General features: G+C 37.4%; 1 protein-coding gene and 1 pseudogene across 39 annotated transcripts in view; one reads left to right on the top strand and one right to left on the bottom strand.

The window, feature by feature from the left end:
- The window catches only part of MIA2 (MIA SH3 domain ER export factor 2), a 97101-nt gene that overhangs the window by 30728 nt on the left and 47552 nt on the right, over nucleotides 1-18821 (top strand). For 38 of the 39 annotated variants that reach the window (XM_086363402.1, XM_086363400.1, XM_086363401.1 and 35 more), the window contains 3 exons: nucleotides 7705-7833; nucleotides 13811-13832; nucleotides 13918-14006. In XM_086363402.1, coding sequence (XP_086219528.1) covers nucleotides 7705-7833; nucleotides 13811-13832; nucleotides 13918-14006 — 240 coding nt within the window. Of the gene's footprint in view, nucleotides 1-7168; nucleotides 7277-7704; nucleotides 7834-13810; nucleotides 13833-13917; nucleotides 14007-18821 lie in introns of those variants that run through there. The other variant, XM_086363422.1, reaches the window with a different exon arrangement.
- Nucleotides 11704-12942, bottom strand: LOC147349210 (mortality factor 4-like protein 1; annotated as a pseudogene).

The following is an 18821-nucleotide window of genomic DNA, read 5'->3' as shown; positions in this document are numbered from 1 at the left end:
AGATATAATCAGATAACAAAATTTACCCATTTTGAATGCTAAATTCAGTGATTTTTTTTTTTGGCGTATGTTCACTGCATTGTGCAAACATCACCACAATTTTGAAATACTTTTATCATTTTAAAAAGAAACCCCATCCTTATTAGTAATCAGTCCCAATTCTCGCCTCACTTCGTCCCTTCAGTTCAGTTCAGTTCACTCGGTTGTGTCCACCTCTTTGCGACTCCATGGACTGCAGCACGCCAGACTTCCCTTCCATCACTAACTCCTGGAACTTGCTCAAACTCATGTTCATTAAGACGGGGATGCCATCCAACTATGTCATCCTCTGTCATCCCCTTCTCTTCCTGCCTTCAATCTTTCCCAGCATCAGAGTCTTTTCAAATGAGTCCGTTCTTCATATCAGGTGGCCAAAGTATTGGAGTTTCAGCTTCAGCATCAGTCCTTCCAATGAATATTCAAGACTGATTTCCTTTAGGATGGACTGGTTGCATCTCCTTGCAGTCTAAGGGACTCTCAAGAGTCTTCTCCAACACCACAGTTCAAAAGCATCAGTTCTTTGGTACTCAGCTTTCTTTATAGTCCAGCTCTCACAACCATACATGACTATTGGAAAAACCGTAGCTTTGACTAGATGGACCTTTGTTGGTAGTATCTCTGCTTTTTAATATGCTGTCTAGGTTGGTCATAGCTTTTCTTCCAAGGAGCAAGCATCTTTTAATTTCATGGCTGCAGTCACCATCTGCAGTGATCTTTGAACCCCAAAAAATAAAATCTCTCGCTGTTTTCATTATTTCCCCATCTATTTGCCTTGAAGTGATGAGACCGGATGCCATGATCTTAGTTTTCTAAATGTTGAGCTTTAAGCAACTTTTTCACTCTCCTCTTTCACTTTCATCAAGAGGCTCTTTAGTTCTTCTTCGCTTTCTGCCGTAAGGGTGGTGTCGTCTGCATATCTGAGGTTATTGATATTTCTCCCGGCAATCTTGATTCCAGTCTGTGGTTCATCCAGCCCAACATTTCTCATGATGTACTCTGCATATAAGTTAAATAAGCACGGTGACAATATACAGCCTTGATATATTCCTTTCCCGATTTGAAACCAGTCTGTTGTTCCATGTCCAGTTCTAACTATTGCTTCTTGACCTGCATACAGATTTCTCAGGAGGCAGGTAAAGTGGTCTGGTATTCCCATCTCTTTAAGAATTTTCCACAGTTTGTTGTGATCCAAACAGTCAAAGGCTTTGGTGTAGTCAATGAAGCAGAAATAGATTTTTTCTGGAACTCTGTTGCTTTTTCGATGATAGAATGGATGTTGGCAATTTGATCTCTGGTTCCTCTTTCTTTTCTAAATCCAGCTTGAACATCTGGAAGTTCATGGTTAAGGTACTGTTGAAGCCTGGCTTGGAGAATTTTGAGCATTACTTTGCTAGTGTGTGAGATGAGTGCAATTGTGCGGTAGTTTGAACATTCTTTGGTTTTGCCTTTCTTTGGGATTGGAATGAAAACTGCCTTTTCTAGTCCTATGGCCACTGCTGAGTTTTCCAAATTGACTGGCACGTTGAGTGCAGCACTTTAACAGCATTATCTTCTGGGATTTGAAATAGCTCATCAGATTTGAAATTCCATCACTAGCTTTGTTCATAGTGATGCTTCCTAAGGCTCACTTGACTTCGCATTCTAGGATGTCTGGCTCTAGGTGAGTGATCACACCATCATGATTATCTGGGTCATGAAGATCTTTTTTGTATAGTTCTTCTGTATATTCTTGCGACCTCTTCTTATTCTTTGTCACTTCCACTGTATAATAATAGTAAGGGATTTGATTTAGGTCATACCTGAATGGTCTAGTGGTTTTTCCCTACTTTGTTCAATCGCTACTTCATCATCAATCCCTACTTCATAGCTTGGCCACTCCTAATCTACTTTATATCTCTATGAATTTGTCTATTCTGGACATTTCATGTAAATTAAATCATATAGTATGTGGCCTTTTGTGTGTGGCTTCATTTACTTATCACAATTTCAAAATTCATTCATGTTGCACTAGACATACAACATTTTGAATGTTCATTCATAGTTTAATGGATATTTGAGTTTGTGCTTTTTGACTGTTATGAATTATGCTGCTGTGGACATTCATGTACAAGCTTTTTAAATGAATATTTTCAGTTCTTTTGAGTGTATGCCTAGGAGTGGAATTACTGGGTCATATTTACTGTATGTTTAACTTTTGGAAGAACTGCCAAATTGTTTTCCACAATTGATGTACCATTTTGCATTCCTACCCTCAGTTTATGAGAGTTGAATTTCACACATTCTCTCCAATATGTTTTTTTCCTTCCTATACAGCCACCCTAATGATGAGTGTGGGCATCCCTGGTGGCTCAGTGGTAAAGAATATGCCTGCAATGCAGAAGCTGTGGGTTTGATCCCTTGGTTGGGAAGATCTCCTGGAGGAGGGAATGGCAACCCACTCTAGTATTCTTGTCCAGGAAGTCCTATGGGCAGAGGAGCCTGGCGGGCCACAGTCCTACAGTCCATGGGGTCACAAAAGAGTCGGACACGACTTAGCAACTAACAACAATGTAAAGTGGTACCTTGTGGTTTTGAGGCATCCGGTCCTATCACTTCATGGGAAATAGATGGGGAAACAGTGGAAACAGTGTCAGACTTTATTTTTTGGGGGCTCCAAAATCACTGCAGATGGTGACTGCAGCCATGAAATTAAAAGACGCTTACTCCTTGGAAGGAAAGTTATGACCAACCTAGATAGCATATTCAAAAGCAGAGACATTACTTTGCCAACAAAGGTCCGTCTAGTCAAGGCTGTGGTTTGTCCTGTGGTCATGTATGGATGTGAGAGTTGGACTGTGAAGAAGGCTGAGCACCGAAGAATTGATGCTTTTGAACTGTGGTGTTGGAGAAGACTCTTGAGAGTCCCTTGGACTGCAAGGAGATCTAACCAGTCCATTCTGAAGGAGATCAGCCCTGGGATTTCTTTGGAGGGAATGATGCTAAAGCTGAAACTCCAGTACTTTGGCCACCTCATTCGAAGAGCTGACTCATTGGAAAAGACTCTGATGCTGGGAGGGATTGGGGGCAGGAGGAGAAGGGGATGACAGAGGATGAGATGGCTGGATGGCATCACTGACTCGATGGACGTGAGTCTGAGTGAACTCTGGGAGTTGGTGATGGACAGGGAGGCCTGGCGTGCTGCGATTCATGGGGTCGCAAAGAGTCGGACACGACTGAGCGACTGAACTGAACTGAACCGAATGACCGATAATGTTGAACAACCTCACATATACTTATTGACCATTATCTTCTTTGTAGAAATATCTATTCAGTTTTTTTTTTTTTTTTTTACCATTTAAGACATTGGATTATTTATCTTTTTACTGTTGAAGTCATAAGAGTTCTTTATACATTCACAATATTAGACCCTTCCTTATCAGGTACATGACTGGCAAATGTTTTCTCCCATTCTGTGGATTATATTTTCACTTTTTTGATGGTGACCTTTGAAACACCAAAGTTTGATGTTAAACTTTGATGTAATCTGGTTTATCTTTTTTTCCCGTTGGTTCTATATGCTTTTGGTGTCATATCCAGGAAACCATTGCTTAAAATAAGGTCACAAAGATTTACATCAGTGCTTCCTTCTAAGAGTTTTAGCTCTTACATTAAGGTCTGTGATGTGTTTTAAATTAATATTTATGTGTAATATAAAGTATAGGTTTCATTTCATTTGTTTGTAAGTGGATATTCACTAGTCCCAAAACCATTTGTTGAAAATACTCCTCTCTCCTCATTGATTTTGTATTGGTACTGCTGTTAAAAATCAACTGACCATAAATTTTTTTATTGAGATGAGGTTCATTTATAATATTAGTTTCAGGTGTAAAATATAGTGATTCAGAACTTCTATTATGTTCCACTTAAAGTTATAAAATATTAGCTATATTCCCTGTGCAGTATATCCTTGTAGTTTCAGTTCAGTTGAGTTCAGTCACTCAGTCATATCTGACTCTTTGCGACCCCATGAAGCACAGCATGCCAGGCCTCCCTGTCCATCACCAACTCCTGAAGTCCACCCAAACCCATGTCCATTGAGTCAGTGATGCCATCCAACCATGTCATCCTCTGTCGTCCCCTTCTGCTCCTACCCTCAATCTGTCCCAGCATCAGGGTCTTTTCCAATGAGTCAGCTCTTCGCATCAGGTGGCCAAAGTATTGGCGTTTCAGTTTCAGCATCAGTACTTCCAGTGAACACCCAGGACTGATCTGCTTTAGGATGGACTGGTTGGATCTCCTTGCAGTCCAAGGGACTCTCAAGAGTCTTCTCCAACACCACAGTTCAAAAGCATCAATTCTTCAGCGTTCAGCTTTCTTTATAGTCCAACTCTCACGTCCATACATGACTACTGGAAAAACCATAGCCTTGACTAGACGGACCTTTGTTGACAATGTAATGTCTCTGCTTTTGAATATGCTGTCTAGGTTGGTCATAACTTTCCTTCCAAGGAGTAAGCATCTTCTAATTTCATGGCTGCAATCACCATCTGCAGTGATTTTGGAGCCCCCCAAAATAAAGTCTGCCACTGTTTCTACTGTTTCCCCATCTATTTGCCATGGAGTGATGGGACCAGATGCCATGATCTTTGTTTTCTGAATGTTGAGCTTTAAGCCAACTTTTTCACTCTCCTCTTTCACTTTCATCAAGAGGCTCTTTAGTTCTTCTTTACTTTCTGCCGTAAGGGTGGTGTCATCTGCATATCTGAGGTTATTGATATTTCTTCTGGCAGTCTTGATTCCAGCTTGTGCTTCATCCAGCCCAGCGTTTCTCATGATGTTCTCTGCATATAAGTTAAATAAGCAGGGTGACAATATACAGCCTTGACATACTCCTTTTCCTATTTGGAACCAGTCTGTTGTTCCATGTCCAGTTAACTGTTGCTTCCTGACCTGCATACAGGTTTCTCAAGAGGCAGGTCAGGTGGTCTGGTATTCCCATCTCTTTCAGAATTTTCCAGTTTATTGTGATCCACACAGTCAAAGGCTTTGGCACAGTCAATAAAGCAGAAATAGATGTTTTTCTGGAACTCTCTTGCTTTTTAGTGATCCAGCAGATGTTGATCTCTGGTTCCCCTTCCTTTTGCAAACCAGTTTGAACATCTGGAAGTTCACGGTTCATCTATTGCTGAAGCCTGGCTTGGAGAATTTTGAGCATTACTTTAAATGGCAACCCACTCCAGTATTCTTGCCTGGAAAATCCCATAGGCAGAGGAGCCTGGTTGGCTACTGTCCATGGGGTCGCAAAGAGTCAGACACGACTCAGCAACTTTCACTTCACTTGACTTACTAGCGTGTGAGATGAGTGCAATTGTGCAGTAGTTTGAGCATTTTTTGGCATTGCCTTTCTTTGGGATTGGAATGAAAACTAACCTTTACCAGTCCTGTGGCCACTGCTGAGTTTTCCAAATTTGCTGACATATTGAGTGCAGCACTTTCACATCATCATCTTTCAGGATTTGAAATTAGCTGAACTGGAATTCCATCACCTCCACTAGCTTTGTTTGTAGTGATGCTTCCTAGGCTCACTTGACTTCACATTCCAGGATGTCTGGCTCTAGGTGAGTGTGAGTGATCACACCATCCTGATTATCTGGTTCACGAAGATCTCTTTTGTATAGTTCTTCTGTGTATTCTTGCCACCTCTCCTTAATATCTTCTGCTTGTCATTTACTTTATGCATAGTAGTTTGTACCTCTTACCTGCCTCCCCTTGTCTTGCCTTTTCCCCTTTCCCTGTCCCTACTAGTAACCACAGATTTGTTCTTTATAACCGTGATTCTCTTTCTGTTTTGTTGCATTCATTTGTTTTATTTCTTAGATCCCGCATATAGTGATAGTGTCCTGTGTCTGTCTTTGTCTCGCTGATTTCGCTAAGCTAATACCTTCCAGATTTACTCATATTGCAAATAGCAAAATTTTGTTCTTTTTTATGAATGGATAACATTCCATTGTGTGTGTGTGTGTGTGTGTGTGTGTGTATACACTACATCTTCTTTTTAAATTTTTTAAAAAAGTTTTTACTTTGTATCGAGGTATAGCTGATTAACAAACAATATTATGAGAGTTTCCAGGTGTACAGTGAGAAAGAGCTTGGCCATATATAAACACGTATCCATTTCTTCCCAGTATTGTGTGTCCAAATACTCCTTTTTCTCAGAAACAGAAATAATTTAAAAAAATTGTCATTAGTTGTGTATAGTGACGTCACAATACTGTGAGCTGGTAATGTAGGGAAAGGCAGAGGTAGAGATCAGGGTAAGGGATATTTTTTTTTTTTTTTTTTAGAAAAGATATAAGGTTTATTTAATACAGCTTAATGAACTGTAAATAGTATATATGGATCAGAGTTATAAAAAAGATTTTAAAAAGGAGAATAGATATTAAATGGTATTTTTCTAGCTAGAAATGGCCTAAAAAGGAAAGATTTGCCAATAGAGGTTTTGGATTTAACTCTGGAAAGACTCAAACCTGATCAAACTTCAGGTTGTTCTTAAAGGATATTTTTCTACTGTTTCCCTACCTTTTCCCTTGTTCTGTTTACTTCTGACTGCCCTGGGTCTCCGTTTCTGTGTCATGGCTTTCCCTAGTTGCAGTGAGCAGGGCTTCTCTCCATTGTGCGCAGGTTTCTCACTGTGGTGGCTTCCCCTCTTGTGGAGCAAGGCCTCTAGGTGATTGGGCTCAGTAGTTGTGGCGCAATGAGGTTAGTTGCCCCGTGGCATGTAGAGTCTTCCAGGGCTAGGGATTGAACCTGTGACCCCGGCATTGGCAGACAGATTCCTCACCATTCAACCATTAGGGAAGTCCCCTTTTACCTTTTTATGTGATTGAATAATATGTGGGGCCTGGTAACAAAATAAAAATAACCTCATTGGATGACAGTGAAGATGAATTGACCCAGAGAAAGGTAAAATACAGAAGCAGCTGCAAAAGCCTTCAGCTGTTTTGTGCTGAAGACTTGCTAGGGAAAGAAGTAATGGGGAAAGGCCATGATTACAGTATCGTGGTCTTTGGAAGACAAATAGTAGGAAGAGTTACCTCTATTGAGCACCTGTCCTCCATGTTTAAACAGCATTATTCCCATTACAGATAAGAGAAGGGAGCCATAGAGGTATGGTAGAGGGATTCAGATTCCAAAGCCATGGTTTCATCAGTAGTTTTTAAACTTTGATAAAGCAGCAGATCCATTCCCCCCCACCCAGGTAAATCTTATACGGAAGCCAATATATTCTATGGAAAAAACCTAAACTGATTGAATCAGGATAAGAGCATCTGATTCAGCTTCTTTCTTTGGCCTTCTTTCCTCTTACTCTCACTTTCAGGCATCTCTGTAGAATTCTGGTTTAAAAATCATTACATTTCGCCCTACTGTTTTCCTTCATCTCTTGGTGATAGTGGTTAATAACAGATCATTTTATGAAACAGGTTTTAGTAGTGTTTACATGTAAACTTGTGCTTATGTTTATGTCTTAGTCTGACAGGGCTGCTGTAACAAAAATGCTGTAGACTGAGTGACTTAACAAACATTTTCATTATAGTTGTAGGGCTGGGAGCACCATGATAAAGGTGCTGCAGATCTGGTGTGTTGTAATCAAAACTTTTTAACAAGTTAATTTTCTTTGTCTTGAAGGCTGTGGCAGCATTGCCTGAAGATATGAGACAATCCAATTTGTATGGTTTTCCATGGGAATTGGTGATATGTGCAACTATTGTTGGATTTTTTGCTGTTCTCTTGTTTTTGTGGAGAAGTTTTCAGTCGGTAAGTAACCAATGCTAGGTGTACTAAGAGAATGTTCATTCAGTCTTAATGTTGAATAAGTAATATGAGAAGCGTATCTTTTGTTTTAAGGAAACAGGTTAATCATTTTGTGGGCTAGTTGTGTTAATGTGTTGCTACTAGAAACTGAATATAGATTTTAAGGAATTTTTTTTTTCTTTCATTTTTCGGCCACACCATGCAGCATGCAGGATCTTAGTTCCCTGGCCAGGGATAGAACTTATGCCCCCCTGCAGTGGAAGCATGGAGTTTTAACCACTGGACTGCTTGGGAAATCCCTGTAGGAATTTTTTAAAGTGCTGAAATTTAAAAAAATTCCTTTACACGAGTATTCCATACTAATACTAAAACCCTGCCTTTATTTCTTATTTATTATTTGGGGTGGTGTTTATTTTTAATAGTCTACTAAACATCTGTGAATATACCACCCACCTGGAATCAAAGATGTTGACTGTCACTTACATTTAGATGATCCTCCTCATTTCATCCCCCTGCCTCCCTGAAGTAGAGGTAATCCTGTTCAAGATCCTGTATTGATATTCCAATGCCTCAAAAAAAAATTATTTTTGGTCATATGTATTAAATACATATATCCTTCAAAAGTATAGTAATTTTGCTTAGTTTCATGCCAAATACCATGTTTTAGAACCTTTTTACTCCATCCTATATTGCTAAGATTCATCCATATTTTTGGCTCGTTTTGATTGTTTTAATACTACATCAAGAGAATATACTACAGTTAATTTATATTTTTTATGGTCTTGGGCCTTTGAGTTGTTTCCAGCTGTTTTCTATTACAAATCATGCTGCTGTGTAAATTCTTATACTTGTCCCCTGTTGTGTATTTGTAAGTTTCTCTTGGGAATATACTGGGTCTGAGATTTACTTGGTTTAGCATGCTGGAGGTTCTACTTTTAAAAGGTAATGCTAAATTCTTTTCCAGATGTCTGTACCAGTTTATACTCCCAACAGCAATATATAAGAGGTCCCGGATATCCATTTGATCTCTGTCCTCTCCAACAGTTATTATTGTTGAAATTCTTTATTTTTGCCATTTGAACGGTATCTTACCATGGTTCTGATGTATTCTTTGATCACTAAGGAGATTGGAAACTTTATTTACTGGCCATATGTATTTGTTCTTCAGGGAAATATTTTGTTTATGTCTTATGCTCCTTTTTCTTTTGAGTAGTTTGTTCTTTTCCTTTTTATTTGTAGGAATTTCTTATGTATTCTTTAAAAAATTTTTTTAAATTGGGGTTTGATTGCTTTACACTGCTGTGTTGGTTTCTGCTGTATAGCAAAATGAATCAGCTATAAGTATACATATATCTCCTCCCTCTTGAGCCTTCTTCCCAACCCCTCCTTATGTATTCTTGATGATATCCTTGTTGATTATGTCTATTACAGATGTCCCAGTATGAAACATCTTTTCATTGTTCTTAAGATGTTTTCTGATGAGTAGAAATTCTTAATGAAAGCAATTTCCATTTAGCACAGAAGAGCTTGATCCATTTTGAGTTAATTTTCTGGTTGGTGTAGGGTAGTGAGTCTATAATTCCCCATCCTCCTCACCCTACCCGCCAAATAACCTTTTCCCAGCTTTGTTTATTGAATAGTCTTTCCTTTTCCCATTTGTCTGCCATGCTACGTATGAGAGTGCCACATGGACATAGACCTTTTCTGTGCTCTTTTTCCTATTCCACTGAGTATTATTGAAAACAAACACATGTGTATCATTCCATATCCATCCATTATTAGGTCAGTCTTGCTAACTTGCTAATTTGTAGTGTTCATGTATCACATATTCTTGCTCTTTTTGTTGTTGTTTCCTTCATCTATCAAGAATAGAGAGAAGTTGGCTGAATTCCACTGTCATGATGGATTTATCAGTTACTTTCTATAGTTTTTTCAATTCTTTCTTTACATATTTTGAGAATATTGTGTTAGGTGGATATATGTTTAGAATTGCTATATCTCTTCTTGGTGGGTTAACTGTTTAGTCAATATTTAGTGACCCTCTATAACTCTACTGATGCTTTTGTCTTAAAGTTTCTTATCTGATGTTAATACAGCTAGACCAATTTTCTTTTTGGTAATGTTTATTGTGTCTTTTTCCATCCTTATATTTTCCGGTCTTTCTGTGGTCTTTTACTTAATGTATGTACTCTACAAATTTCTCTGTTTTATTGGAGTATAGTTGATTTACTATGTCGTGTTAGTTTCAGGCATACAGCAAAGTGATTCAGTTCTGTATGAATTTTTTAAAATATTTAATCCAAAAATCTGTGTTTTCACTGAGTTTACTGTATCTACATGTTACGATTATTGATTACTGATGTATTTGGACCACTTTCTCCTAGCATACTTTATTAATTTGTTCCACTTTTGATATATTTCTTTTCAGTTCTTTCTGCATTCATAAAGTAAATTTTCCTAGTGAGAAGACAAGAACCTTATTTAGCATACTCTCACATCCCTTGGTCTCTTTCACTTTCCAAACTACTTTCATGTTGGTATAATCTAGAATTTTAGTTCTAAAAATATTTCTCTTTTCTTTTTCACTTTCTTCTCCACCCCTTCTCCATCCCTGAAGACAACAATAAATATTACCAAGATATTTGATCATCAATAATTGACATACCTCTTGTAGGGTCTCCTGGATTTAATTCTTCTCATATTTGGATACTTCTTTCTATATTGTGTTTAGTATTGGTCTTTGTATGGCAAAACTTTTGTATGCTTGAGAATGTTTGAATTAAGTCCTTATGTTGGAACAGCAGTTTGTTTGATTTCAGCATTCTGGGTCTAAAGTTTCATCCTGTTAGTACTTTAAAATCCTTTACTTCCTTGTCTTTTTATATCTAATGTTACTTATTGAAAGGTCTCTTGTCAGTGTGATTCTTATTCATTTGTAAGTGATCTGTTCTCTGTAGAGGCTTTTGATATCCTTATTTCAATACAATTTGTTTAGGCTTGACTGTTTTCTTATTTCTTCCTCGAATTATCTTAAATATTTAAATATGAAATCTTTTATTTTTTTAATTCTGAGAAGTTTTTTCTGCATTTTACATTTTTTTTTTTTTTTTTTGTCTTTGGGACTATTGCTGTTTAAGATGTTGGCTCTTCTCACTTCCCTATCTCTTTAACGATTTTTTCTCCTTTTTTTAAAATGGTTTACTGTTGCTTTTTTTTTTGAAATTTAAAGAAAAAATTTATTAAAGATCTGAAAAACAATTTCTAAAAGATTAACTTTTCCAGAAAATTGTAGCTACACAATACATTGAGTCTATCATGTTAAAAGGTGCATTAGACACAAATACAAAAACCATGAAACAAGCCACCGTTCTTCAGCAATTGGGCAAAGATAAAATGCCTAAAGAACAATATGGATGGATTACTCACAAAGGATGGGCTCTTTAAGCACCATTAAAAAAAAGGGGAGTACAAATGGATGAATGTTTTCAGTTATATACACTGAATTGAGCCTTTGGCACTAGGAATCAGAGCATTGTGTCATATAGCATTAACACATATTATAAAAGTGCATAGTGTCAAAGGAATAAAAACCACCAGTGTTCAAAAGCAGCTTTGTCAGCTAAGCAATAAAACACTCTACAGTATGTCTCTCTGTTGTCCATCACTGAATATACTGGCAGCAACTTTGAAATGAAAAAAAGGAAAGAAAAAAGGAGCTGTAACTCCTTTTCTTTTCTCTGTTTAAAATCAAACAGAAAACAAACATCAATTTTGTTATACACGAACATTTCCAAAGCACATTGTTTGTACAAGAGAAGGACTAAGAAACAAAAAGGTGTTTATAGAGATCAAATGTGGGTGGGTGCATGTGCCTCACACGGCTTTCCGATGGTACTCGGGGGAGCCACTTCATAATCGCTGGCACTGAACAAAATTGCAGAGTTCTTTGCCAGGTATTTTAGGAAATTGTGAAGATAATTCAGTAATAAAGCAAGGCTCTTCTCTTTCAGAGGTGTATAGGCCAACATTGCTCCAGTTCTTACAGTCTCAGGAGATGTGGCCCTCTGTACACCTGGGTGCATCAGAGTGGTCCGCAAGGATCTCAGCATACTGCTACTGCTGCTGCTGCTAAGCCACTTCAGTCGTGTCCCACTCTGTGCGACCCCATAGACGGCAGCCCACCAGGCTCCTCCTGTCCCTGGGATTCTCCAGGCAAGGACACTGGAGTGGGTTGCCATTTCCTTCTCCAATGCAGGAAAGTGAAAAGTGAAAGTGAAGTCGCTCAGTCATGTCTGACTCCTAGTGACCCCATGGACTGCAGCCTACCAGGCTCCTCCGTCCATGGGATTCTCCAGGCAAGAGTACTGGAGTGGGTTGCCATTGCCTTCTCCTCTTAGCCTACTGCGGCCTCTCAAATTTGTAGAGCAGTTGAATGCCCAGCATCACACTGAAGTACTCATTTTTCCCAGCCACTAACTCATTGACTGCATACTCCTTATGTGATCTGTGTTTCCTCGAGATTTCTTATAATTTGCATAATCCTCTAGAATGGAATCCACATTCTTTTTGGCAGGAAGATAAAAGAGCTGTTTTTGCTGGGTAATTAAGTCCTAGTCATCAACAAGCCATGGTTCCAGTTCTTCAGGAATCTTTAACTTCAGCTCTGCTCATGAATGTTTCCTGGTTTTCAACAGTAGGATCTACTCAAGTCCTTTTCTTGCAGGGAGGCTGAGGTGTCTCACCAATGCTGCCACCATCTCCAATTCCAGGTGTCTTCTGTTTGTTCTTTTTTGTTTTCACTTCAGCGTTTTTCTGCTGCAGCCCAGCAGTCTTCTTTCCAGGGGCAGCCCCTCGCATCTTCCCTCTGCATACTGCTTCTGATTGGCTTTTATGAAGTTCTCGTTTCTGCAGATTGGTATCCACGTACTTGAGTACTCTGCTTTCTGGAACCCATTCACCCCAATTTTTATTCCAACCACTGTAATGTATATTTTACTTGTTTATCCTTTATGGCAACTTTTACACATTTTGCTTCATAAAGAAGAAGCCCATGAAAGCACAACACTCTCTCACCTCTTGGAATTTAGGCTTCGGGTCCTGCTTCGGCACCATTTATAAGAGATTCGTTGCTGCCGCCTCCTCCTCCTCCTGTTACTTTTTGAGATAGTTTCTGAATCTGTTTCAGTTCACTAGTTGTTCCTTATCTAATTATACTGTACCTTGACTTTTAAATCTTGTTTCATTTAATTTTATTCCTGTATATCTTGTGTAGATTATCTAAGTCCCAACTGCTTTTTTTTCTCAGTACTGAAGTGGCAACCCACTCCAGTATTCTTGTCTGGAGAATCCCAGGGCGGGGGAGCCTGGCGGGCTGCCATGTATGGGGTCGCACAGAGTCGGACACGACTGAAGCGACTTAGGAGCAGCAGCAGCACTTATTTATTCTGGCCCTTGTGGCCCATTTGGGGAGTGAAGGGGGAGCAGGCATGTCCCCATTGTTTTTTAGTCCTAAGCCTGACCCCTTTATAAATTGAAATTTTCCCTTCATTGTTTGAAAGGTTAAAGAAGAAAAAAGTTTTTTTACTTTATAGTCAGCAGATCCATGGCCCCATGGTAACATTTTTCAAATTGTGTTATTTTAGATATTAGTACTAAGGGAGATGATAGGGGCTTCTTTAAGTAGTTTGTTTTGGGGTCAAATATGTTTGAGGAGCAGTGGGCTAAATGAAATGAAACAGGTATTTTTAAGGTAGAGTTATTTCAGAGCCTTTATTATGCTAATAAATAATGTGAATCTTCAATGGGGGGACTTTAATATGTAGTATTATTTTCTCAATGGAAATACAACACTTTTTGGCTAGCTTATGTTTATACTAAAGGTAATAAGAAACACTTTAAGTTGTCAATAGCAGTTAAATAAGTTATATTTGCCTGAATGTATGTTTGTTTTAATGTAATTTTTGTTAAAAATTTGTTTCAGGTTAGAAGCCGGCTTTATGTGGGTAAGCTCTTTTTTTCTATTTTAGTTCACATCGTTGTTTGTAATTAAATAAGCTTAAAAACATGATAACATTAACTCTTTTTTAGGGAGAGAGAAAAAGCTTGCTATAGAACTTTCTACACTGATTGAAGAAAAATGTAAACTGCTTGAAAAATTTAGCATTGTTCAAAAGGAGGTAAGACATTTTTGAAAATGTGGACATTCATGTTAGGATCCTCTAGGATCCTTACTTTTCAGTGCAGGTTTTCTGTGTAAGTTTAAGATTATTAATGCTTTGTTTGCAAAGTATGAGAGTTCAGTTGCTTTCGTATTACCAGTCTAAATTGTAACCATTGTGGTCGGTGCATAGTGATGTCTCATTATGATTTCGGGTTTTGTTTCCCTGACCGATGAGGTTGAGCACCCTTTGATGTTTTATTGGCCATTTGGAATTATCCTTTTTGTTTCATGTTGCCTAGTTAATTTTTTTTCACATTTTGAAAATTATCTTTTATCTTTTGAAAATCTTTGGTTATCTTTTTCCTTTTGATATATATATTTTTCCTATATTTTGGATACAAGTCCTTTGTCAGATACATGTATTACAAATATCTTGGTTTGCCTTTATATTTCAAGTGGTATCTTGGTAAGCAGAAGTTCTTATTTGTAACAGTTTAATTTGTCAATCTTTTCTTTATGATGACTGCTGTTTGTTTCCTATTTAAAAAAATTTTTTTTTTTTGGTCTACTCAAGAATATGAAGATATTCATCTGTGTTATCTTTTAGAAACTTTATTTTTTTTACTTTTCTTATTTAGTCTTTTTATTAGTTTGATAGGACTGTTACAACACAATACCTCAGGCTGGATGATTTACATAGAAATTAAATTTTTCAGAGTTTTGGAGGTTAGAAGTCCAGGATCAAGGTGAGGACTGGTTTGGTTTGTGCTAAGGCCTGTCTTTTTGACATAACCGGCCAGCCTCTTAGTCTGTTCTCACATTGTCTTTTCTCTGTACAGGTGCGTGTTTCTGATGTCTCTCTGTGTCCAAATTTCCTTCTCTTGTAAGGGTACCAGTCAGATTGGATTAGAGCCTATCTTAATCCAATGGGCTCATTTTAACTTATGGCCTTTGAAAGGCCTGTCTCCAAACAGTCACATTTTGAGGTATTGCAGCTTCAACAAACATATTGAGGGGAAACGCAGTTCAGCTGCAAATTAATCTAGAATTCAGTCTGTGATGTATGATTTGGTGGTTAGTATTTTATGTTTTTCATATGGCTGCTGAATTTACCAGTACCATTTATTAAAAGGCCATCTTTCCCCTTTGTTCTGTAGTGTTGTCTTAAATCTTGTGACTGTGTATATCTGAGTCTGTTTTTATAATATTTTCTGTTCTTTTGGTCTATTTTATATATATACACACATATGTATATTGGAGAAGGCAATGGCACTTCACTCCAGTCCTCTTGCCTGGAAAATCCCGTGGACGGAGGAGCCTGGTAGGCTGCAGTCCATGGGGTCGCTAGGAGTCGGACACAACTGAGTGACTTCACTTTCACTTTTCGCTTTCATGCATTGGAGAAGGAAATGGCAACCCACTCCGGTATTCTTGTCTGGAGAGTCCCAGGGACGGGGGAGCCTGGTGGGCTGCCGTCTATGGGGTCGCACAGAGTCAGACACGACTGAAGCGACTTAGCAGCAGCGGCAGCATATATGTATATATCTTTGCACCAATACCATGCTTTTTAAAAGCTACCTAGCTCGTCTTGGTATCTGACAGTGTAAATCGCCAGACTTGTTTTTCAAGATTGTGTCTTTTCATATAAATTTTCAATCACTTCATCAGTTTACACATGCACACATGCACATAGCCTGCTGGGAATTTGGGATTACATTGACTATATAGATTAATTTGGAAAAAATTTACATTTTTACAATGTTGAGTATTTATCGATGGACCATGGTATATCCCTCTAATTATGTCTTTTTAAAATTCTCAGTGTTGTTTATACATTTTTGTGTTGAGGTCTTGCACATGTTTTCTTAGATTTATTTATTCCCTGGTATCTGAGGGTTTTGAAACTATTATAGTAGTTTTTTAAACAGCTCTGTTGGGATATAATTCATATACTATACTGTTCACCCATTTAAATTATACAAGTGAATATTTATATAATTAGTATATTTTAGTATACTTTAGTATATTTAGTATACTTTTAGTTTATTTACTAAACAAAACAAAATACAAAAACAAAATGTTTTTGAACATACTTTGTACACCCTAAAGGAGCCCTGCACATCTTAGCTGTCACCCTTCACCCAATCTCCCCTATTCCCAAGCCCTAGACAACTTACCCACTTTCTATTTCTATGAACTTGCCCACTCTGGATTCCATTTCACGTAAATAGAATGATATATATAACATGTGCTTTGTTGTGACTAGCATTTTAAACCTAGCATAATGTTTTCAAAACTCATCCATGTTGTAGCAAATATCAATACTATATATATCTTTTTTTGCCAAATAATATTCCTTACTACAGTTGACATATCCATTTTTCAATTGATGGTCATTTGGGTTATTGTACTTTTTGGCTGTTATAAATGATGCTGCTATGGACATTCTTGTACACATTTTTGTGTGAATATACGTTTTTAATTATTTTGGGTGTATACCTACGAGTAGAATTGTTGGATCTATATTTAACTTTTTGAAGAACTGCCATATTGTGTTTCACAGCGGCTGTGCTAGTTTATATTTCCGCCAGCAGCTTGTGAGTGTCCCATTTTCTCCACATCTTTCCCAACACTTGTTATTATGTCTTTTTGATTATAGCCATCCTAACAAATGTGAAGTGTTGTCTCAATGAGGTGTTCATTTTTTTAAATTTTACTGAAGTATGGTTGATTTATAGTGGTGTTCAGTGAGGTTTAATGTACATTTTCCTCATAGCTTAGTGATTTGAACATCATACAGGTAGGTTTTTCTTTTTTTAATCAGTCTAAAAAATCTTTTTATTTAATTAGACTATTTAGTTCATTTGCATTTAATACAATTTCTAATTTATTAGGGGTCAAATCTACCATCTTAACTATTTTCCTGTTTGACCCATCTGTCCCACATGCCTTTTTCTCTTCTATTTTTTTATTTTTGGATTGAAACAGTTTTTAACTAATTGAATATTTTCTACATCAGTGGGTTTGTTAGTTACGGATTTTTTTTTTTTTAATGGTTACCTTTGAGATTGTAGTGTATATTTTTAAATTATTGAGTTCTAATATAAATTTGTGCTATTATAATACTGCTTAATGAATAGTGCAAAGATCTTAGAATGCTCTAATTCCACTTGCCCCCTTTTATCTATTATATTTTGCCTTTTGCATTATATTTTGCCTTTATATTTATATAAACCTCCAAATAATTTTATTATTCTTTGAGACAGTCAAGATTCATTTGGATTCATCCACACATTTATTCTTTCCATTACTTTTCATTCTTCCCTTCCTTTCCATCTTCCATCTGAGGTGATTTTTTTCCTCTTAAAGAATAGAAGGACCTCGTGTTTTTTTTCTGTAACATAGTGTCGATAACTCTTAGTTTTTGTCTGACCATGTCTTTATTTCTGTTTTGTATGATGTTCTTTATAGAAGTCTGAGTTGGCAGTTGTTTTCTGTAAGCACTTTGGGGACACCTCATTTTACTTTTTTTCTTGGCATGTTGTTTGTGGGTCGAAGTCAGCTATAAGTTTTATTGAAATTTGGTGTTATGTCTTTTTTTGAATTATTTTTCTCTTTCAATTTAAAAACCTGAAGTGTAGTTTTCAATAGTTAAATGGACATTCTTAAATACGCAGTTCTCTCTATTTTCACAGGTGTATTCACCCAGGAATCTACCTTCCTCGTTAATACATAAAACATTTCTGTCACCTTTGCATTTCCCTTGTCCTCATTTTCATTCAGCCCCATAGCCCGGCCAGCAACCACTGTTTATATTTCTATCTCCATAAATTAGTTTTTGTCTATTTTAGAGTTTCTGTAAATGAAATCGTACTTTTTTGTGTCTGGCTTTTTTCAGGTAGCATTGTATTTTTGAGATTCACTATGTTGCATATAGTAGTTTTTTGTTTTAACTTGAAAGTACATTTTCATTATATCAACATACCACATTTTCTTTTATCCGTTTACCTCTGAATGTGGTTATTTCCATCTTTTGGTTATTATGAATAAAGTTGCTATGATCATTCTACCTTTTTTTGTCTGTGGGTATATGTTTTTATTTCTCTTCTGTAAATATCTTAGAATTGGTGGGTCATATGGCAGTAAGTGTATAATTTATAAGAAACTATGTGCCTATTTTTATGATTTTCTCTTTATCTTTGATTTTCAGCAGTGTTACTAGCTGTATGGATGTGGTGTCTTCTGTTATTCATCCCTGGGCTTCATGATGTTCCAGAATCTGTGGCTTAATGTCTTATTTGTTTTGGAATTCTCTTGATCATAACTTTTTCAAATACTGTTTTTCTCTTTTTTCTTCTCTTGCTGGGATTCCAGATACTTGTATTTTAGCTTTTTACTATATCCCACATATCTCTTATGTTCTTTTCTGGATTTCTTATCTTTTTGTTCACACTTCAGTCTGGATATTTTCTTCTGATCTAGCTTCCATCTTACTGATTGTCTTCACCTATGCCTGCTGGTGCTAAGTCGCTTCAGTCATGTCCAACTCTGTGCGACCCCATAGACTGCAGCCCACCAGGCTCCCCTGTCCCTGGGATTCTCCAGGCAAGAACACTGGAGTGGGTTGCCATTTCCTTCTCCAATGGAGGAAAGTGAAAAGTGAAGGTGAAGTCGCTCAGTCGTGTCTGACTCTTAGCGACCCCATGGACTGCATCCTACCAGGCTCCTCCGTCCATGGGATTTTCCAGGCAAGAGTACTGGAGGGGGGTGCCATTGCCTTCTTGGTCACCTATGCCCAATCACCTTTTAAACCTTCTTAATTTCATCTGTT

Source organism: Bos grunniens, chromosome 21 (genome assembly GCF_055505025.1).
Source record: "Bos grunniens cultivar Pamir isolate PY7600 chromosome 21, Bosgru_T2T1.0, whole genome shotgun sequence".
NCBI lineage: Eukaryota > Metazoa > Chordata > Mammalia > Artiodactyla > Bovidae > Bos > Bos grunniens.
Note: the sequence above shows the minus strand (reverse complement) of the source record. Positions and strands in the feature narration are given on the sequence as shown.